A 23106-nucleotide genomic window follows, 5' to 3' on the forward strand; every position below is an offset into this window, starting at 1 on the left:
TGTGTGTCTTACGTCTTACTGAGTCTAAGATCCTTCTCCTGGTCTGAAACATCTTTACTCCAAGTCGTTGCATCACTTCATAGGATTTGTCCCCCTGATTCCAGAGCTGTTGGAATTTTTTCTTTAGCCCCCGCCATTCCTGAGAAATCAGTGATGTTAGTTTCAATCCAATCCAATATACTAAATTGTGCTCTCTATTGTCATGTGGGCGGTCCTGGGCTGCAGTAGGTAGTCTGAGACCACCCACCTGACAATAGGGAACCTAAATAACATACTGTATGCTCGAAGTACCACTGGGAACACTGGGAGCTAGAGAAAAAAATCCAACCGTGCCAGAATCATTGGAGGAGGCAAAGATTTGGTGGAGGTGGTGAAAGGTCCCCTTTAATGAGACAGGCCGACAGATCAGGAAGTGACATCACAGACATTGGTGATGTCACTTCATGTTTTCTAATCCTGGATAACCCTTCTAAGAATTGCACAGATTTTTAAAGAAACTTGGATGTTCCTTTCCAGTAACAGCGCCACCCCAGACCAATGGCTGGTTCTAGTATTGCAGATCAGCACCATTACAGTGGATGGCGCTAAGCTGCAATACCACATAGACCCTTTGGACAGGGGTGGCGCTGTTTTTGTACATAAGTAGCCATATTTTACTATCTATGTCACTGCCTTGCAGCCTCCGGCTTTATCGCTAGCACTAGGCTATGTCTGCAGCATCCGGAAGACGCGATATTGGCGATCGAGACGCAATATTAACAGAAGATGACAATTTAATAAAGACCACAATGAGAGAAAATAAATTAAACTGATTCCAGATATTCATTGCGGAGACGTCGATGTCACTGCAGATTAAGACACAGAGGATGTCGGCCATGTTATTACCGCCATTGTCAGGCAATGACACTTCTAGATTCCATGTGGTTTATTAAGATCAAAGCAGTTGCGAGCCGGGTTGTCAGACTGATGTGAGCGCAGATAACGCTCTAGGTGCGGTGCCATCTCCTGACTCAGCTCCCTCGTGTTGTCAGACTCGTGAAGTACAGTCAGGATTCCCACAAGGCTCTGCTTCATGGCACAGTCACATCTACATCGATACTTAGTGTCTATCCAAGACGATGATGATGAGATTTACTTCATCTTCTCAGGAAGTGACATCACAACTGTTGGTTACATCATGGCTTTGTCACCAATGGACGCGATGTCACTTCCTGAGAAGATGAAGTGGAGCTCAGCATCATCATCGTCTTGGATATCACCTTTAAAGGGGTTGTACGAGATGTTTCTGGGCTTATGTGTCCAGTAGGCGGTCCAGTTACATGAGTAGGACAACCCACTGGATTTATCAGGGAAGGTGCAGACAGTCCATTTCTCGAAATCTATGGCCAGCTGTATGGGCCAATCCTAGAAGTCTATGTTCAATTGCATGGTCCAACCCTAGAAACCCATGGTTAAGTGTATGGGCCTGCCCTAGAAGTCTATGGCCAGTTGTATGGGCCTACCCTAGAAATCTATGGCCAGCTGTATGGGCCAATCCTAGAAGTCTATGTTCAATTGCATGGTCCAACCCTAGAAACCCATGGTTAAGTGTATGGGCCTGCCCTAGAAGTCTATGGCCAGTTGTATGGGCCAATCCTAGAAACACATGGCTAAGTGTATGGACCTGCCCTAGAAGTCTATGGCCAGTTGTATGGTTCAACCATACAAGTCTACAGGCAGTTGTATAGGCCTATCCTAAAAGACTATGGCCAGTTGTATGGGCCTACTTTAGAAGACTATGGCCAGCTGTATGGGCCTACCCTAGAAGTCTATGGCCAGCTGTATGGGCCTACCCTAGAAGTCTATGGCCAGTTGTATGGGCTTACACTAGAAGACTATGGCCAGCTGTATGGGCCTACACTAGAAGTCTATGGCTAGCTGTATGGGCCTACCCTAGAAGTCTATGGCCAGTTGTATGGGCCTACACTAGAAGTCTATGGCCAGCTGTATGGGCCTACACTAGAAGTCTATGGCCAGTTGTATGAGCCTACACTAGAAGTCTATGGCTAGCTGTATGGGCCTACCCTAGAAGACTATGGCCAGTTGTATGGGCCTACCCAAGAAGTCTATGGCCAGTTGCAATCGCAGCCACCAGTGCTACAATATACGGTACAAGCCATATAAGAGGCCATATCTTACCACTATAAGCACCTGATGACATCATCTCCATATCATAGTACTGTATATATCACATTACCTACCACTATATAAGATTACTGTCATCATCTAGAGGCCATGCTCCACCCTAGGCATCTGCCTCTATGGCCTACCCAATGCCCCGGCCATGACATGAACGTGTTGGACAGAGGAGATTGAGAGGGCCAGACACCAGCACATGTCCTGTACAATGTATATAATGGCTATACATACATATCACACACGGCTTCACCTGGTACAACCTAGTCTAGACTGTCCACCATTGGGCCGGTTTTCGAGGGGCGGCTATTTTTTGCTTCTACAATAGATTTACTTGGAGGTTCTTCATCAGCTTTGGTACTCATCACATACTACAGGTGACTGACGGCTGACAGCGGGGACCTGGACATGGTGGAGAGGGGGCGCTCTTCCTGACTCAAGCAGACGATAAGCAATAATCTGATTAATCAAACTTGTCCTTTTTCTTGGGGACAAAGGACACTTTGCTGGCAACAGCAGATCCGACGGCCCCAACTCCGCCAGTGACTACGGACACTCCGCCCTTAACCAGTCCCACACCAGCAGCCGGCACACTGGTAACCGCCGTCTTTGTCAGCTCCAAGCTCCTGCTTCCCACCCATGCGACACCTCCGAGGGTGGCTCCGACTGCTCCTCTTGTCATGCTGTATAGTCCTCCTGTCACTCTCCAGATGACTCCAGCGGGTGGGTCCGGGTGGTCCTTCAGAGGGTCTGGGCAGGAGAGAAAAAAAAGAGAAAAACATGTTATTGATAAGATTTCTTGTAACCCAGAGGGGACCGATGGACCAGGTCATTGCACTACTCCCATACATTCGCCCATCACAGGTGCCCATTTTCCCCACCAAATATACACTGATGATCGCAAGTCCCACCAACATGCAGCACACATCCGACGTCAGTAGCGCTCTCGCTATTCTAGTCTTGGGTTTCTACAGAACAGTAATGGGATATCCCATAAAATCCTGATAGATGAGGATCCTACCTCCAAGGATTGTTAGGAGAATGCGGCTCTCCATTCTCCAACTCCCAAACAACTGTATTCTCCAGACTGTTCAATAGAGAGGTGGCCACATTTCGACATGGTTTCCTCCACTGAAGGTTATGAGTGGTGGCCAAGTTTGCAGGAGCTACGACAAGAGCTAGACCATGGCCACCTACTGCTAGGATAGGTTATAAGTGATCACTGACCTACCATTGGGATCTCCACCAGTCACGAGAACAGGGGTCCCAGGTCTCTGGTCTATTGGACTTCCATATACAGAGCTCTGTTATTTCCGGTGAATCCACCAATCTCCAATGGATTTTTCTAATATCAATAAGGTCTCCCCAACCCTCCCCGATGGCAGACGTAAGATGAAAGGATTGGGAAGTTGAAATTGACTTTCTCCTCGTGCTGAGCTTACATCAGGGCGAGCTGGGTGAGATAGCTATCAGTTTCCCGCTCATCTAATATTGACATCCTATCTGATCAAACATCAATTTTGAAGACCCCTTTAAGTCTGCACAATCCCTTTTACTCGAATGACAGGACTTGTGTGGTCATACAAGGCAACAATACTGCAGTCATTGGGGCTAGAAGACGTCTTATTGTAATACGGTCCTCAGTTTAAGGGATGATCAAGTTTAGAGACCCCGTTGTCAACTATCCAATAATTAACAGAGGGAGGGTCACACGTTCCGGACCCTCAACTATTAGTCATCGTGAACGCCTACGAGAGCGTCCCTTGGTCTAATCCGGTATTTGTCAGGAAATAGACACGAAGGACCGGCTATGAAGGAGACAGAAGGAGGCTGATGGTCAAACAACCAGGATGAACTATCATCTGGTGACGGACCGCACACGTTGTAGCGGATATTGGCCACTAGTTGTTCAAAGTGGCCATAAGTCTTCAATGATGCCGGAACAGCGAGGCTCTCATAGGATGACCGACTGCCGGGGAGGGGGATAAATATTACTTGTGGGCTACCCATTTAAAAATGCAAAAGCCGAGATTCAGGGTCGTCCACCGGATCAGTTTTTGTTCTTTCTGCCTTCTTAGAGTAAATGGTTGTCCCACAGAGGGGTCCCGAATGGTTTTAAGAATTTTCAGGAATCTTGGAGATTGGTGTCATGTAGTAAGACATTAGTGGCTGCTGGAGGACTTCCCGGGCAGGGCTGTCTTGGTGATAGGTAGTGTTGGGGCCACCATCTTACCTTCGGGTGGTCGGAACAAGTGCTTGACTATGGGAGTTTATGAGACCACCAAGCCGGGGACTCCACTGACAGTCAAATGCATGTAAAGGCACCGCAGGGCGATTGGAGAGGGCGAGCAGTCACCCCATGTGCACACCCTATTCTCTAGCAATAACAGGTGATTATTGGGGAAGGGTTTCGCTGCCGGACCATCAAGTGATTGCTATTTTTGGATGTTTTTGAGGCGCAGCAATCTCCCTTCGGCAGGGAATAGAAACCCTCCGTAAAGTGGAAAGAAGAAGGAAAGATGAAAAACAGACAATTTAAAGTTTCATGTAAGGAAAGTCTATTCATACCGATGGATATTTTATACAAATTCGCATCACTTCAAAGCGCTCGGCCCGGCCGACGGCGACTACAAAGAGGATGTTGGTGGCAAAGTGTTATGTAATATGGAAAGCAAAGGAAATACTTTGATAATGAACGAGATAAGCTCTGCGGGGCGCGGGGCCGATATCAAAGGGGGAATTAAATGGAAATTATTACAGGGAGATTTCAGACGTGTCGCTCCGTCCTCTGACTCCGCCGCCTGCTATGTCTGTATTTATCAGCCGCCGTACACACAACAGCAAGGTCCACCAAGGCACGGACACGACTGGGCAACTATGTTATATATATGGGGGCCCTAAGTCTTCCCCATAGATGGTATTGGGGGAATGTTAAGTTTCAGCACTGGATTCTTGTTCCCAGTATGAGGAGTCTGGTGGCGGCTCTGTCACGCCAAACCGCTGCGCCCCACACTGCTATAATTACCCTTCCCTGCAGTCTTTGAATGACAAGGCCGGGGGCTGTGCGGAAATATCACCTGGCCCCGTCTTCTCACGTTCGCGCTGGGGTGTAACAGTTTGGTGCTGCCCTTGGTGCTCCCAATTATCTTCACAATGGAAGGAATTTTCGTGGGGCGAGAGGCGTAATATTCAGGTCTGACCGATCTACCTGTATGGCTGGATTAATATGCTCCCCCTGGTCACTATTCACAAGGTTCTTCAGGATCTACTAAAGCCGATCACAATGCGCCCCCTCCTCTGCTTAGAACCCCTGTGATCAGTTGTGATCTATAGGTAAACCGGGTAAGTCTTCAATTTCCCGACAGCGCCACCACAGGGGAAATTAAGCATTACACAGTGGCCATTAAAACCAATGGGATGAGGGTATAATGCAGATCAAGCCCTCGAGAGGTAAAGACCCTCTAGTCCAGAGGTGAGACCCCTCTATACACATATATATGTAGAGTATACGGACTGTTCCTGTACCCCAGGCTCGGCGTTGCCCACTCTGTAGGGAGCCTCAGTGATGTCTCCTTCAGTCGTTTCTTCGTAGTTTCCTTTATTTCTGACGTTTCTGCCGCAGCTGCCTGGTAACTCGTGTCGGCTCCGTAGCTGCGTCTGAAGGTGATCCTGATCTCCTCGTGAGGTGTCGTCCTCATCCGCTACCTAGCAATTAAGTCTGAAAATATCACCGCGCTTCCGGCAGGAGGATCAGAGGCCTGACTGGAGGAGGAGAGCGTGTCAGTGAAAGTCGCCGTAGCCAGGTGGTGAGTAGTAAGGGAGGAACCGAAACACTGAGGCCGGGGCCACCTCCTGGACACGCTGCCTGACCCAGCCACTTCTGCCGCGCCTTATGGAGAATCCATCACAGCCGATGCACCTCGGTGTCCAAGGCGGAGGCGTAGTACGCAGCAACCATGGGGCCAAACATCTGTCATTAGTGAGGAATGGACAGCAAAGGCGGTGAGTCAGGATAGGTATACAGCACGCGAAAGAGCGGCACTGACTGCGGATACACCAGAATTATAGAGGGTCAGGCCACAGGACGGCCCGGGCACCACAAATATAATCTGGTGTTACAGTAAAGAAGATGGGCCGAGGAGTCACAGAAGTCAGAAAATTAACAAAATGGAGAATGTTTTGGTGCAAAACCATCGTGAGCCAGTAAAGTGCCACTTTTATGCCCGAGAACTTGCACCCATTGTGTACGTAAGGGCAGATGCCGTGTGTGCGCTTATGGGCCCCAATGCAAATCTGTAGCAGGGCCCCTCTTATCCTGGGTGCAGGAAGCAATGGCGTGTGGATGGCGGGTGCACTCACTCTCCCTGTGGCCCATCACACGACTGTGTGGCCCCTCGTCTAGCACAGACTCTTCGATGCCTGAACTGGGTCACGCTGGAAATTGTGGAAATATGAAATACAGCAAAAAAAATCTGCATGAATTGGAAGGCGTCAGCACGGAGGAGCCGTCACACCGGCAGCAGACACGAAGCAGATGAAAGCCGACGCAACACCAAATAAAATGTTATTTATACCCAACATTTAGTCTCCATCTATCTGAGGGACGGCGATGGTCTGACAGCGATCACAACAGCGCAGGAGACTTCACAGGCGGCAGAGCGGCCCCGTCTTATCTCGCTGTTCACAAGGCGCACAAGGATATTACAGCCGGGTCTAGGCAGACAATCTACTGGTAGGAAATACCGGCCCGACAAGAGCGGAGCTTTAACACTCCCCCAAATTGTCCTAACACCGGAAATACGAAGAGTTACTAAAACTAGCGATGGCCGAACCTCACGAGATTCATGTCGCCAATAGTCGCCAGGTTTGGCAGGAGGTGTCAATGTCAGACCTGGGGGTCTCTTAAGACCCCAGAGAAGAATAAACCAAGACCCAGGGGAGGTGCGAACACAATACAAAATAAAAACACGTCTCCTGGCGTTGGGTACCCCGCATGATCGTGACGTTATAGAAGATGCTGGAAGAGGCTGTGGATGGAGACCAGACCCCGGGAGAGGAGAGGTGAGTATTTATGGGCGTCCACCTATTATACTATAGGTCCAAAGAGCAGCGAATCCCAATGGGGAGGTGCGACACTCAGATGGGCCATAGACACCTTCCCGGGGGCCGTGACGCTCCATTTGGGAGGATGATGCCTTCATGCAACCTTATCTGCGTCCTTAGGATGTTTTTGCCTTTCAATGAGAATTATTTGGCAGGGGAGCCCTGATGACACTGTTTTTTGTTTGTTTTTCCAGGGGTGCCCCAATTATGTTAGGAAGCATCACCCTCCAGTATAATAAAGGTTTGTGAGTGGTGAACCCCCAAAATTATGATTTCATCTGAAAATTCAAGGATGGTAATCACAGCTCAGCCCTATTGACTTGACTGGGGAGAAGCTGCTATGCCAGAAACAGCCTGAAGACGTGAGTGGCGCTGTTTCTGGAAAAATACACAAACTTTGCAGTACTGAGCTCTGATATAAAAATAATTCTCAGTTTTTACCACCGTCAGATGTAGAAGAGGAAAGAACCCTCCAAAAAGTTGGTTGGTCAGCAAGGAGAGAATTTTTTTGGCTCAATTCGACAAATGGAGTGTGAAATTCATTGTGGTCGGCAGTGACCGGCCCCCGGCTTCTCACGGCGGAGGGTCCCGGGCACTGGAATTGCCTCCACACTACCAATTAGATAACAACAAATGGCTGGTATTGTGGGCGCTGCATAATGTGACAGGATGATGTATGTGCCGAAAGAATCATGCAGGGCATTCGACAGCCTCCTCTGTCACTCCAGAACCAGACGTCCCACTACCGGCACGGAGCAGACATTGTCAGAACTGGTGAGAGACACAATCTGTCACCATTTACAGGCATGCTGGGGCCAAGGCAGAGCTTCATTCCTACATGTATAATAACCTCGCCGCCGCCGCGCAGCAACAATTTGTGCTAAGAAAAAAGTCACGAGAAAGAAGAAGGAAGAATGATGAAGATTTGTGCCGAATAAAAGCCGCGGCGCTCAACTCCTAATGTAAAATCATAGATGTGAAGACGTCTCCCAGGGGAAGGATATAGCGTACGGTATAGAGCGCGTCTTACATATGGCGTGCCATGTATAGTCATATAGGATGGGGAGGACGACAAACATTCTGCACTTCTGGATTCCTTCAGGATCTTCTGCTGCTTCCAAGGCTCCATGTCTTCCTCCAGACGACTCCACCGAGCGAGCGCTCTCTTTGCATTTCTGACTCTCTCCGTTATCCAGGAGACAGGACGGGCTCAGGTCACCGTAGATGTCACAGGCCAGATTTAGGTTAACGGGAACCTGAACCAGGTCTGGGGACCCTAAACCACAATATGTCCTTATACTGATGGTTTACCGTCCCAAACTTGCCCATGTCCTGACTATCTGCCCCGGGGATGTTTGTGGGATACTCAGAAATTCTGTCCCGGGTGCCTCAGTAAGGTCAGTACAGATCAGCTTCATGGGGCATTGACATGAGGGGCAGCGCATGCGCATCAGAGTAAGGTGCACTGACCTCAACTCCCGGGAAATGTTGGTGAGTCTATAAAAGCTGGGGCGGACAGACGGGCTGGAGGACAGGCTGCTGGTCTAGTGCCCCAAACCTAGTGACAGGTTCCCTTTAACGAACAGGAACCTCATAGATGGAGATTCCTGCAAGGGTTCCCAAAAACAACTCTCTCTCGTCCTAGTAGACAGTGCCGTCCATGTACGTCGAAAGTTGGGATGGATATGGGCAGGATTGGGATACTAAACCACCTAAGCATGAGGACATATCTATGCCCAAGAGACGACCCCTTTCTTGTGCCCCACTAATCATTTTTAAGAAAGTGGACAAACTGGGCCAGTGATCCAGCGCAGGCGGGGCAGGGACCAAGGAAGGTGTGGGGGCAGGGGAATCCAGGGCAGGTCGGGAGGGGATCCAGGGCAGGCGAGGCAGGGATCCAGGGCAGGTCGGGAGGGGATCCAGGGCAGGCGAGGCAGCGATCCAAGACAGCTAGGAAGGGGATTCAGGGTAGGCGGGGTGGGGATCCAGGGCAGGCGAGGCAGCGATCCAAGACAGCTAGGAAGGGGATTCAGGGTAGGCGGGGTGGGGATCCAGGGCAGGCGAGGCGGGAATCCAGGGCAAGTCGGGAGGGGATCCAGGGTAGGGGGGCTGGGATCCAGGGCAGTTCAGGAGGGGATCCAGGGTAGGGGGGGCTGGGATCCAGGGCAGTTCAGGAGGGGATCCAGGGTAGGGGGGCTGGGATCCAGGGCAGTTCAGGAGGGGATCCAGGGTAGGTTGGGCCAGGTGGGGATCCAGGGTAGGCAGGGTGCAAATTCAGGGCAGGCCAGGCAGGGATCCAGGGCAGGTTGGGAGGGGATTCAGGGCAGGCCAGGCGGGGATCCAGGGCAGGTAGGGCGAGGATTCAGGGCAGGCCAGGCGGGGATCCAGGGCAGGTAGGGCGAGGATTCAGGGCAGGCCAGGCAGGGATCCAGAGCAGGTCGGGCCGGTTGGGGATCCAGGGCAGGTTGGGAGGGGATTCAGGGCAGGCCAGGCGGGGATCCAGGGCAGGTAGGGCGAGGATTCAGGGCAGGCCAGGCGGGGATCCAGGGCAGGTAGGGCGAGGATTCAGGGCAGGCCAGGCAGGGATCCAGAGCAGGTCGGGCCGGTTGGGGATCCAGAGCAGGTCGGGCTGGGTGGGGATCTCTGGGCCTATCATATCCATTATAACTCACCAAAGATAAGTGGCGCGTCTTATACTCGCCATGTCCACCAGTCCCTTGATTCCAGCCCTGGTGCACCAGAAGTATTAGGAGGCGGAGCTTCTCGCACACCGGCGGGGGATGGATAAAGATGTGACCCAGAACGCCGCGGCCTGAATAACGTAAATTCTTGAGGTTCAGATGAGAAATTATTTTTGGACAAAGATAAAAAAAACATATCAAAGTATAAAATAAATTTGGGGAACTTTCACCACAAAGCGATGGCGATTTATTAACCCTTTCAATGACTTCTGATTTTCGCGAAGCCGTCGTAAAAACAAGAAAAAGTTTTTTCCTTGATATAATGTTGTTGGCGCACAAGATCCGGCTGCAGCCATGAAGGGGTTAAGGAGCCGTCTGTATTCCAGGCCTGTTCCTCTGTATGGCTGGATCCTTTTAGCTTATTCTGCGCCAACGGTTGCCATGGAAACAGCTATTTTGCCGTGGTGTCCCCCCCACACCGTCCCTGGCAGTGGCTCCCTGAGGATTTCTGTCAGGCCTCCGGGGCTCTGAAAAATACAACAGGGTCTGAGGGGGTCGGGTGCGGAGCCATGTCTGCACAGTAAACAAGAGCGGGCTGCGGTGGGGGGCGAAGGAAAGGCGACGGCGGATAAAGAAGGATCGGAGGAAAGATCACATCAGACGGCTCCGGCCTAGGCTACGAGGACGGATGTAGCAGAGACTCACACAGTGATATGGAGCGCGGCCGCTCACTCAGCTCTGCTACATCCGCAGCACATATATTACGTAGTGACCATATAGGCCGGGCTCAGAGGCGTCACATTATTAGGAAAGTGCCGAAACTTAGGGATCAAGACTAGGCCAAAGCATCATGTCCTCCCACCGTCCTAGAGCTGTCCCAGGGACACTACATGCTGTGTATGGGGCCACATAGAGGGCATCAAGCCGCGGGGGCGTCACTTAGTATTGTATATAGGGAGCTTATATATCGCCAACATACTCCGTGTACACGTCCTCCTAGGCCGGACTCAAACCCACAACTGCAAGGCAACAATGGTGAGAGCTGGGCCAACCAAGGCATCCTAGTATCTGGGGGGCACTAAGGGGAATCATACTATTCGGGGAGCACTAAGGCGCCTTTCACAAGGGCAAGAGGGGGAGGATTTTGGTGCGGAATCCACATCATAATCTGCCCCCTCACAATGGAGGTCTATGGAGAGCACTAGCGTTCTTTCTTCAGGTGGATTCCACGGCTGAATCAGCCGCCGTGTCCGCCTCGCGACAGCCCCCTCCAGTCTCGGCCCATTCATTTGGACGCTGCAGCCTATATACAGGGTCGCCGCAGCCTATATACAGGGTCGCCGCAGCCTATATACAGGGACGCCGCAGCCTATATACAGGGTCGCCGCAGCCTATATACAGGGTCGCCGCAGCCTATATACAGGGTCGCCGCAGCCTATATACAGGGTCGCCGCAGCCTATATACAGGGTCGCCGCAGCCTATATACAGGGATGCTGCAGCCTATATACAGGGACGCCGCAGCCTATATACAGGGTCCCTGCAGCCTATATACAGGGACGCTACAGCCTATATACAGGGTCCCTGCAGCCTATATACAGGGATGCCGCAGCCTATATACAGGGTCCCTGCAGCCTATATACAGGGACGCCGCAGCCTATATACAGGGACGCCGCAGCCTATATACAGGGATGCCGCAGCCTATATACAGGGTCGCCGCAGCCTATATACAGGGACGCCGCAGCCTATATACAGGGACGCCGCAGCCTATATACAGGGACACCGCAGCCTATATACAGGGACACTGCAGCCTATATACAGGGACGCCGCAGCCTATATACAGGGACGCTGCAGCCTATATACAGGGACGCTGCAGCCTATATACAGTGATGCTGTAGCCTATATACAGAGAAGCTGCTCTCTGCACATTCTACTTGCATCAAATCTAAAGTTCTGCAATTAGACTCCTGTGAGTGACGGTTCAGCCGCGGCGTTCCGCTGAAGCTTGCACTTTGTACATACATAGGGGAGGACGCTGCATGGCGATGTTTGGGTTGGCAGTTGTGAGATTGGTAACTCTTGCTTCATGCCTGGGGGAGCTGGCGAGGGTGGCAGGGCAGCTGACGGTAGCCTCATTAAGTGCGCCTGCAGTGGGTACCTGTCTTGTCAGGATGACTGATGAATGCCGCCTCCCCTGAGCTGTGACTTGACGTACGCCGTGATGGATGCCTGTTATACAAACTCACTCGCTGAGGGCTGAAGCAGAATGAGAAGAAGTTTCATAAACAAGAAGAGCCAAGATGGATCCTACGGAGATAAAGCCGGCGCGGCCACCGCTGGTGCGAACCTTCATCAGCCATGCAGCAATCAGCGCGCCGCAACATAATCAGACGCCTCATTTACTTTAACCCTCCATGCACCTGCAACAAATATCTCAACCGTGCAACTAAATATAGCAAGTGATATTCATCTGTATGTGCAGAACAGATAGTGCTTTACAGCATCTCACTTTACGACCAATGCTAGACAAAGGGGCTAGTTTTTGTCTCCCACTGTGTTCTGGTTCCTAGGGGGAGGGTCTTATACTCAGAGGCGGAGCCACAGACAATATACATGTAGCAAACTTCTTGCGATCCTACCATAGAGGCAGACAATGATAGTGAGACTGAATCTCCATCTACTACTATCAGCTAGGTGCAGGACCTGTCATATAACACACACCACTCACATATAGGACACAACATGGAGGAGGAGGAGGAGGGAGGTCACACCAGGAGACAGCTGGCAGTGGAGTGATTGCTCGGCAGTGGCCCCTTTGTAGGAGGCCGGACAAAAACCACCACAAGAAGGAATGAAGTCAAACACAATATGGTTGGTTACTCAGTTTTTAGAATTTTCGAAACGTTCCAACCATTACATCGGCCAAGACTAAAACAAGCTGCCTAGGATAAGATGTCTAAGTGATGGCTGATGGTCGTAGGCTCGGCTCTGGGATCGGCTGCATCGGCAGAAGAGGAGGCCGCCCGCCACTCATGTGAAATAAATGAGAGATTCCGTGATCTGGACGGGCCGAGTCTGCCTTCCTATTTGACATTAATATGACCTAATAAGAAGTCTATAATGGAGGTCATTAGTGATTGTCCACTAGAGTAGACCCTGATCGGTGCCGCCCATTGCAGATGCCCTGTAACTTGTCCATAGGAAGGATCTCGTCCTGCTAGAAGAACCTCATTAAAAGATGTCACAACCAATCCGGGACATTATTTTTTAATTTTTGGCAAAAAACTAGCAATTTTTTAGGTCTTTGTGTCCTAGATCGAAACCACACGAGCCATGGCAATCAACCTATGAATCTAACGCAGGTCGACAACCCAGACAGCAATCTCTCTAATTCGACAAATCTTTTGTAGACTTCCCCGGACACAAAAATGTAATCTCCTGCAGCTGTCACTCAGGAAGCCATAGAAAGGCTCCGAATAGTAGCTTCTATCTAGGACTCTGCTCGGAGGACAGGAGATGGCCGCATTGTATAGACAGTTCTATTGTCTATATTATCTGGAAGACTCCGCACAAAAGGGCAACCCTGTCCCTCGACTTGTAAAGGTCAGCGCTTGGCCTGAGCAGCCAGTGGAAAAAATGACATTTTAGAGATGGACGAAAAGGTTAAATTATTCTTGTAGCGCATCCAAGGGCTGAAATGTCTGTCAGCTGGGGAGGGGAAGACGCTGGAACCGCTAAAGGTGAGCAAATCTACTCTGCCCACATCCAAGAGGTCAACTCCAGTACAGTCTGCAGCATTTCCATAGTCGGAGGCGATCCAAGCAAACCAAACACATTACATTCCCAATCAGAAAACTTATCCAAATGTCACCGGGTGTAATAGGAGAGGCAATGCAAAAATATTAAGAAGAGGAACGACTATGATATTCAAGAAACTGCATCTGGAAGCAGCCGAGGCCCCGTGAAGGAGCTTCTCACCAAATGGAGGAGGCTGGTAAGATCTGGAAGTTATGGCCTTGTAATGTCATCAATGGTTCTCGCCAAACCAAATGGCTACTTGGTAGAGATACTGCAAGAGCCAAAATGGCTATCACACCTTGTTGTAGATATCAGGCTCCAGTAAAAGGACAACTCCACCTAAATTTACCTTCTGATATTCTCACAAGACGATGTGAGTGAACTTTCAATGGAATCCTGAAGGTGGCCATACACGACAGATCAAGATTGGCTGAATCCACTCGTTTTAGCTGGAATGGCCGGCCATGTAATGTATATGATGGTTGGCTAAAACTTGTTCGGCATATATTAGATTGGGTATGATGAATCTTCTCAGATCCTTTATTCCCTGGGAAGATAAGCGTTACCAGAGGCGTCTGTCTACAATCCTATATAAATATACAGCCTAGTTATACCAGGACAGCCAAGGGCTTAATAAAAACCACTAGATTTTACACGTACAAGGACCTAATAGATCTACTGAAGGCAGGACCTAATAGGCTACCTGTAGTATCACACTGACAGATATAATATACTGAAATACAGACATATTGTAGGGTATTACTGATGTCATACAGGAGCAGGACCTAATAGGCTACCTGTAGTATCACACTGACAGATATAATATACTGAAATACAGACATATTATGAGGTATTACTGATATCATAAAGGAGCAGGACCTAATAGGTTGCCTGTAGTATCACACTGACAGATATAATATACTGAAATACAGACATATTGTAGGGTATTACTGATGTCATAAATGAGCAGGACCTAATAGGCTACCTGTAGTATCACACTGACAGATATAATACACTGAAATACAGACATATTATGAGGTATTACTGATGTCATAAAGGATCAGGATCTAATAGGCTACCTGTAGTATCACACTGACAAATATAATATACTGAAATACAGACATATTATGAGGTATTACTGATGTCATAAAGGATCAGGATCTAATAGGCTACCTGTAGTATCACACTGACAAATATAATACAGTGAAATATAGAAGTGCTGCAGTGTATTACAGAAGCTATCAAGCTTAACCAGTATTGTCAAGACTGTGGCCCAGACAATGAAGATATCCTGACATTACTTATATAAGAGGATGAACATCAAAAAATACAACCCCCCCCCCAAAAAAAAAAAATATATATATTGGAATTGTTGTTTATACCTCAAAAAACCAATACCAGTAATGTAAATAATCCCGTCTATTGCTTCATGGACGGTAAAATAAGAGCTGTATAGAAATAATAAACCCTGCGGCGTCTTCACCCCCCACCCAGTGATCAGATTTGACCTTATTTTAGGGAGTACTTGTGGTCCGGCCCGTCCTTACCCATGTCCTATATTACTATATTACCTCGCGTGTGTTTCCGTTCCGGCATTGATAACGAGACGTTCCCGGCCACGCACCGTAAACTGTTACTTATGTTCATTTGCACACTAAAGGCTACTCTGCTGCGTGGGTGTCTCCAAATTTGATGAAAAGTGTGTTGGGAGGTGCGAGGCATCCTGGGAGGTCACTCCTCTGCAAAAAGGAAAATCTGAGATGAAAGCGGAGTCATTTATTGTATATGAAGCGGTTGCGAGCCGTCCCTGCCTATCTGCATTTGCATTACATGGCGGCTCTGCCTTCATTACTTGGATTTTCCACTGATTAAAGTGTCTGTCTGATAAGCGTACCCAAGGCCTAAAATCCAAAAACAAGACATTTTCTAATATTTTCCTCTTACTAAATCACATTCATTCCAGCGCCGCTTGTCTCATTAGACTCCCATCACTTCTGGGTGACAATCAGGGACGATAACGTCATCACGTTGGAAGAATCGGCAGGAGGAGCAAAGGCTCAGCGCTATGCAGAAGGGCGAGGATCCATAAGGGAAGTCGATGGAAAAGTCTACTCTAACCAATACACTGATGTCCCTATGGATAACACATCACCCTGGCAAGTCAGGATTGGTCCCTGCGATCACATGATATGATGTCATCATCAACGTTACATCATCACGCCGCACATGGAAGGTGAATGTCTTCATGGGCCAACCCAACTGGTTTCACATGGTCATATTATATCTTATGCTCATAGTTTCGGACTCGTCCACAGAACCAAAGTTATACTGACGTGTCCCGAGGTCACCGAGCCCCTAGGGTTGTCCAGGTTCCATTCAGCAGAAACGAGAGCCGGCTGGTGTGCCTGAGGGGAAATTCACTGGGTACAATTATTGCAGTGGAATCCGCCCCAACAATTCCTGCCTCGTCTTTAGGTGGATTCCACCTGAACCTGCACCAGATATACATGGGAGGTCCCGCTGCAAAATCCACCATGTGAACTTAGCCTTAAGGCTCATGGACTCTGGTGGAAAAGTTCAGCTTACCAAACCTCCAATCCATTCCCTGTAAATGGTTCACGCCGAACAACTATGACCTGAAGGTCACTTTGCCTTTGTAGCTAGTAGGGCAGATCATTTAGGGACTGGGCATGGCTCCCTCTAAACCTTTGTAGCTAGTGAACTGGGGGGTTCGGGACCAGGGTGCTGCTTTCTCCAGGTCGGGACCATGTGGCCCCCAGGCAAAAATAAATATGAAACGGCAGTCAGGTCTGGTGCAGAAAAGGTGGTTGTCTATTAGTCTGGAGGATCCTTGGTGGTCTAGGGCAGTGTAAGGGTTAATGATAATATTGGTGGTGGGGGCTGTGAAATGCTACAATCCCAAGGCCCAAGGTTGCTCACGCCGACACAATCCTGAAGTTTCCTCCCTGCCATGATCATGAAAGTTGGGAGCGGAAGAGAGAACTGTGCAGCTGTAATGGTCTGGCTGCACGGTTCTCTCCATGATCAGGCAGAGAGGTTCTGGCATGTTCTGTCTGATCAGTTGTATCATGGTGATGGAGTCTGCTTCTTTTTAACTTGCACAGTCCGGTTTTTCTGAACTTTTTCATCTGTCGATTTCCAACAGCACTGCGACTCCGACGTGAACCCAACCAGAAAGAGTCACGACTACTACCAGTCTGGACTACCTTACTGCAGAAACATTGGACAAAAACCTGAGGATGTCAAAGCCAGCTGAAGAATCTCTATGATCAATGTCCATTAAATGGGCTGATTTAATAGGCGTGAGATTAAGCATGTCTACTAATAAACAGCACAGACCCCGGCACGCAACAAGAGGTCACATTTCCAAGTGGGGGGTTCTACATGTCACTTTCCATTAGCTTTAATACTCTATTTGCAGGATCACAGACTCCCATTAATCTTTCTATAATGAACACGGCTCTCGCACAGATGGTTCTTGCTGACCACAGATTTTGCTTTCTAGATTCTGTCAATACTGCAGCTCGGCGGCTCTCCCTGGCAGTGAGGGGTTAATGATGCTGAGCCCAGCACTTCCCTCCAGTAGTGCCCAAAGCAAACTCTGCCAAGCATGCAGAGATGGGCATCGGTGATTGATGGAGGGAATGTGCGAGCGCCGATTTACGTGCAATGGAGACTCCTTGCCTGCAAAATCTTACAATTTAATGTGATGCTGCAGAGACAGATGGCGACATAAAATAGAGAATATCGAGAGCGGAGTCTCATATCTGGATAAACGGCCGCGGATTCCTTATCGAGATTAACATGTGACAGTCACTTAGCCGTGTTGTAAATGGCGCAGACGCAAATTAAAGGTGGAAATGAGAAAGTCAATATCTGCATCAAATCTAACGAAAAAGTCGCTCTGGAAAGTCGTCTCCGAATGCAGGCCAATGGATGGAGAACTGGTGGACTGGTGCGGTACGGGCGCAGTGATGGCGGCTATAGAGCTCAGTGCTCCTCCATGATGGACAGCTTTATATTCCCCCCCCATTTTCTACCGTGGTAGAAAGTATATCCATCAAATTCAGCCCGGGAAGGAGCAGATCCTGGAGAACCTCCTGTCCTGAAATCTGTAGCTCTCACTACGGAATATTCCGGGCTCCACAATGAATTATCCATGCTCCTTCTATTCTACCCTTTAGAGGGTTAATGAGTTTGGCTAGTAACAGGCCTGGTCCAGGCTACATGACCACCATGGTGGCCTCCTATGTCCTGACACCAGTGACGCCCCACCATAGCGCCCCCGTGTACTTGCGCTGGTATTACAGGGTAAGGACTTTCTTCACTTTCACCATTTAGACGTGGCCGGGGGTCGGACATCGCCCACCTGTCTTCTCCTCTGGCTATACAAATAGCAGCTGATAAATAAGTCATTACAAGGCTATAAAACGTGGAAACCATTGGAGGAAATGTCAAATGTACAACCGAGGTCTACGGAGAAGAAGCTTCTATAAAGAACGGCTGATAAAAGATTCATAAGGACGTTCACCAAGCTTTGCCAAGAGGCATTAGAAAACCTCGCTAGAACAATAAGAAGCCTTCCATAGATTGTCCCTATAGGCGATATACACATCATCCAGCCAACCCAGCGCAGCAGTCCGGGGGTTAAAGCTATTTACAGAGAAGCGCTTTTAGTCATGGTTGTCCCCACTGGGCTTTTCGTTTCGAGCAAGGAAGATGAATTTTTGCCAACATTGAATATTTAGCTACAGATAATTTCACCCTTGTCTGGAAACTTCATCGCTGGGTTCGGTTTCTGGCTCATATATAGATCTATAGTCACGGAAACATTGAGATGGGTCCAGTATATTCAGGCCATTCTAGGGGGGACGATATATACTGCACCTCCTAGGGGTGGACATACTGGACCATTGGTGCAACTTGTGCAGGGGCCTAGTGGGTAGAGAAGCCTGCAACTTCCTACTGTCTAATAGACTGCATGTAATAGAGACACTGGGGGGCGCTCTACGATGACCCATGTCCTATACATTTGGGCCGTCCTATGTTCAGTCCTATAAAGCACTCACGCGTTGCGGCGCTCAGCACTCTCGTAAATCCCTATTCAATATCTCCAGAATTGTTCTCAGCAGGGTCGGGGTTCACAGTCGGTGCCCCTGATAATTTTCGGCTTTTCTTGAATTCTGCTGACATTTAGCTATCGCACCGGCAGGCTGTTGAGGGACACAGAAGTCCTCGAAACGCCGGCCAGAAAAAAACAATAAAATATCACCGGAGAAGGCGGCAAATCCACAGCTGGTCGGGATTATGGGGAGGACGAGTCTGTTCCAATTCACAATAGGATGAAGATACTGGGAAAGACCTGCCAAGCCGCAGTCACAGGGAAAGCGCATACTGTACATGGATTCATTCCCGGCCTCTCATGGTTACCGCTCAGCGTGCACCAAGCGGAAGGAGGGCGAATTATCCGGGACGGCTTAGAAAGGGAAGAAACAGAAAACCTGAAGGGCAATCACCACGGGTCTGCTCATTCCCTATGAGTAATCCCATAAAAACATTACATTCACCCATTACTACCTGAACACTGATGGTTCACATCATCCTGCGCCCTCTGAAGATTTTGTTATAAAAATATATACAAATATGTGGACAAAATTGGTCTCAAAGGGGTATTCCCACCACAGATCTTTATGGAATAGTCAGGAAATACTAGAAATGTCTGATCAGTCTGAATCCTACAATATATAACAGGTGGGCACCCATCTATCAGTAGATAACAAAGTGGAAGGACGGCTCTTTCCATAGAAGTCTATAGACACAGGTCAGTGCGCCAGCTCTCCACTTTGTCTCCTCCTCTATATGGACCTAGCTAGGGGTTTGGCTTAAGAAAGAAGGGTAAGAAGACTCAGCTCTCCTGATGTCCAAAGTAGGGGACCCCTTTAAACAAGTCACTTTTTTGGATCCCATGGTAGAAGAGATTTAGTAGCTGTAATGGCCTCTGAGATCTGTTTGGTTTCCTTTCCTTATGAGACTGTAGGAGTGAACGGAGCACTGGTCGAGTATGGGCACCACATAGGGCACTGGGAACCTTTGTGGACCCTGGTTCTTCTGATTACTGGGGGGCACCAACGATCAGACACATATCTACTATACTCTGATAGATGACAGACCATATCCTGGAAAAATCCCTTTAAAAGGCATTTTTGAATTTGCTTTTTGGAGTCATCATTGGAGGTGAAAATCTCCCGTGGTCGCGGCTCTTCAATGTGATGACCCTTCCCGGCAGCACCCTGTGTCTCAGCTTCCTGGACTTCTAGAAGGTTGGATGGTGGGTCTGAGGAAGTTCGGTCCTACCTCAGGGATTCCAATTTGGTGGAATAATGGGTGTCCCATTCTCCTGGTCCCAAAGATCCGCGCACACGCACGGCCATCTCTCTGCTTTGACTTGCTAAACTGCGCCCCCCTGTTCTGAGTTACACCTCTGTATCAGACATGTACTGCATAAATAGAACACTGCCCCCTATGGACAAAAATATGTAACTTTACCAGTAAGACTTGAATGGAACGTTCTGTTCCCTAAATCGACGACCACAACTTTCTATAAACTATCGCTGAAGGTTTTAATACTGAGGTCTATACATAATATGCACCACGTACGGCGTATACATTGTCTCCGATCGATGGTGTCACACGTACGCTATCGCCGCTCACTATAGGCTCCGGGTCTCATGATTTTATTTTAACCTTCCTGCCGCTTGATAAATCTAACACAAATAAATAAGTGATAATTCTTCCGCGCCGCTCAGCAAAAACGGAGAACTCATGTTTTATTTAGTCGTCAGATGAGCAGAGAGGTTACTTGGATATTGTTTCTCCGCATGTAAGGAAAGGTTCGCTCTGGTTTCTTACTCCAATTTTTTCCCTTTTTGTTGTTTTTTTGTAGCCCCCGATAGACCCCGCAGGGTTACTGCTTGTTTATATACAGATTAGTCATTTAAAGGGGAACTTCTAAAACTAAACTTGTGCTAAGGCCGACGCGTTCCTCTAAAGATCACTACAATAGTGTGAAGATTGTCAAAGCATCCCGGAAAATTTGGGTAAGTCCCCAATAAGAACGAGTTTGGTTTGCAAAAACATATTAAAAAACCCAGTTTTTGGATGATCCAGAGCTTGTCAGCAGGCCTCCTGGGGATCAGGCAAGCTTCGGTAGCCATACCACCGACCAACAAAGACTCGCTCCATTTAGGGACTTGACCACTTTGTGTTGTGTGTCGGGCCCAACTTTCATGACGTGAACATGAAATATGCCGGGCCATGCCCCTTTATGTGACATAAATGTGGACCCTTCTGTGTACCCCTAACCACTATGCTAACTGTAGATTGCAGGGGGGCGACCAGTTTGCAGTATGAAGGGTAGTGAATTTCAGTCGAGATCCTACCGTACAAGTATGGAGGCCAAGGTGTACCCCACATGAATCACACAGGACATATGATCAACACAGGCTAGGACTAATAAAGGGGTTGTCATTGGCCAGACTTCACAGGCCCCATTAAGGCTCATGCACATAAGATTTATTTTGATTAGAATACGGACAATCAATTGCCTCTTAGATCTATCATACAAACAATCCAACCAGCAACATGGCGGACTGAATAAGGAACACTCATGACATTACCATGCCCCCTCTGGACATTACTGTGCCCCCTATGGACATTACCGTTCCCCTTCTGGACAATACAGTGCCCCCTATGGATATTACCGTGCCCCCTATGGACATTACCGTGCCCCCTATGGATATTAATTTGTCCCCTCTGGACATTACCGTGCCCCCTATGGACATTACTGTGCCCCCTCTGGACATTACCGTGCCCTCTCTGGACATTACCGTGCTCCCTATGGACATTACCGTGCTCCCTATGGACATTACCGTGCTCCCTATGGACATTACCAAGCCCCCTATGGATATTACTTTGTCCCCTCTGGACATTACCGTGCCCCCCATGGACGTTACAGTGCCCCCTATGGACATTACTCTGCCCCCTCTGGACTTTACTGTACCTCCTCTGGACATTACTGTGCCCCCTATGGACATTACCGTGCCCCCTCTGGACATTACTGTACCTCCTCTAGACATTACTGTACCTCCTCTAGACATTACCGTGCCCCCTTCTGGACATTACCGTGCTCCCTATGGACATTACCATTCCCCTTCTGGACATGAAATGAGTTGGTCACGTCTCTTTGTTGGCACATATGATGCTGGGTCCGGAGTCTCTTCCAGGGGTCCGCGAGGTCAGCCCTTTTTTTTTTTTACTGGAGAGTTGACAATTATTCTATTATTTCCGGGTGTTTTATGTCTCTAGGGATGTGCAGGGCATGCTGGGAGTTGTAGTTTTGCAGCAGCTGGAGAGCCACAAAGTAGAGACCAGGGGTTTTGACCATAAAGTGTGAATTTTACCCTTAGAAGGTGCAGAAATAACAAATAAAATCCTATAACAAGCAGCGGGTAATGCATTTAAAGGGATTGTCCACTTTGTATAATTCCTCTTCAATGTGAAGCCTCCGAGGTACAGAAACCTCAATCCGTATGTCGCTCTTCTGCAGAAATCTATTGTAGATGTACAGACATATGAAATATGTTTATTTACCCTCCGGCAGCGCCGCAGGCGACGTTCTCAGGGATGCGATTGTCTCAAGATAATGAGAAGAATCTTGTAATGGCGAATCGTCATTAAATACCGTAAACGAGAAAACCTGATCAGATATTTATAGCAAAGGTCTGAACTGGAATCTAAGAAACAATGTTATGTTATCTGCACCGCACACATCCAAAGCTGCAGTATATGTATATACTGTATGTATATGGTGCAGCCATGGACGGCGGAGACGAGCGCGGCGCGTACAATGCAGTGTCGCTGCCGCCATCGATCCCACTAGGGCTTTTCCCATTTTTTTCCTATGTTTGCGCACATTAAAAAGCCAATAATTCTGAATAGAAGCAATTACATGCGCAAATACTAAAAAATACCGCCCCATTGTCTCCCTAATAAATCTGCAAAACCCCACTACATCAAACAAGTATAATGACCGCAGTGCGGCGGCCCTCATCTACAAGTGGTCAGAGCAGTGCAGGCATGAAAGAGTTAAGAGTCCTTGCCATGTTTGCTAGGTGCAGAGAGGTGACAGGTGCTCCTCAAGCTAAACATAATCATCAAGGAGTCGCTGGAGACGTTCGCCCAAGGAGGTCATTGCAATTAGGAAGCCACAAAAATAAATGAGACCGTTCTGTATACTGGAGAGCGAGCAATTATATCCAGAGAAGGAGCGGA

General features: G+C 48.6%; 1 protein-coding gene across 1 annotated transcript in view; it reads right to left on the bottom strand.

Moving 5' to 3' along the window:
- Nucleotides 1-724: 724 nt before the first annotated feature.
- Nucleotides 725-23106, bottom strand: part of LOC142212756 (transmembrane protein 263-B-like) — a 94806-nt gene continuing 72424 nt past the window's right edge. The window contains exon 3 of the mRNA XM_075280785.1: nucleotides 725-2925. Within this exon, the coding sequence (XP_075136886.1) occupies nucleotides 2639-2925 (287 nt within the window). The 3' untranslated portion in view covers nucleotides 725-2638. The remainder of the gene's footprint in view (nucleotides 2926-23106) is intronic.

The sequence above is a fragment of the Leptodactylus fuscus genome, chromosome 7 (genome assembly GCF_031893055.1).
Source record: "Leptodactylus fuscus isolate aLepFus1 chromosome 7, aLepFus1.hap2, whole genome shotgun sequence".
Classification (NCBI taxonomy): Eukaryota; Metazoa; Chordata; class Amphibia; order Anura; family Leptodactylidae; genus Leptodactylus; species Leptodactylus fuscus.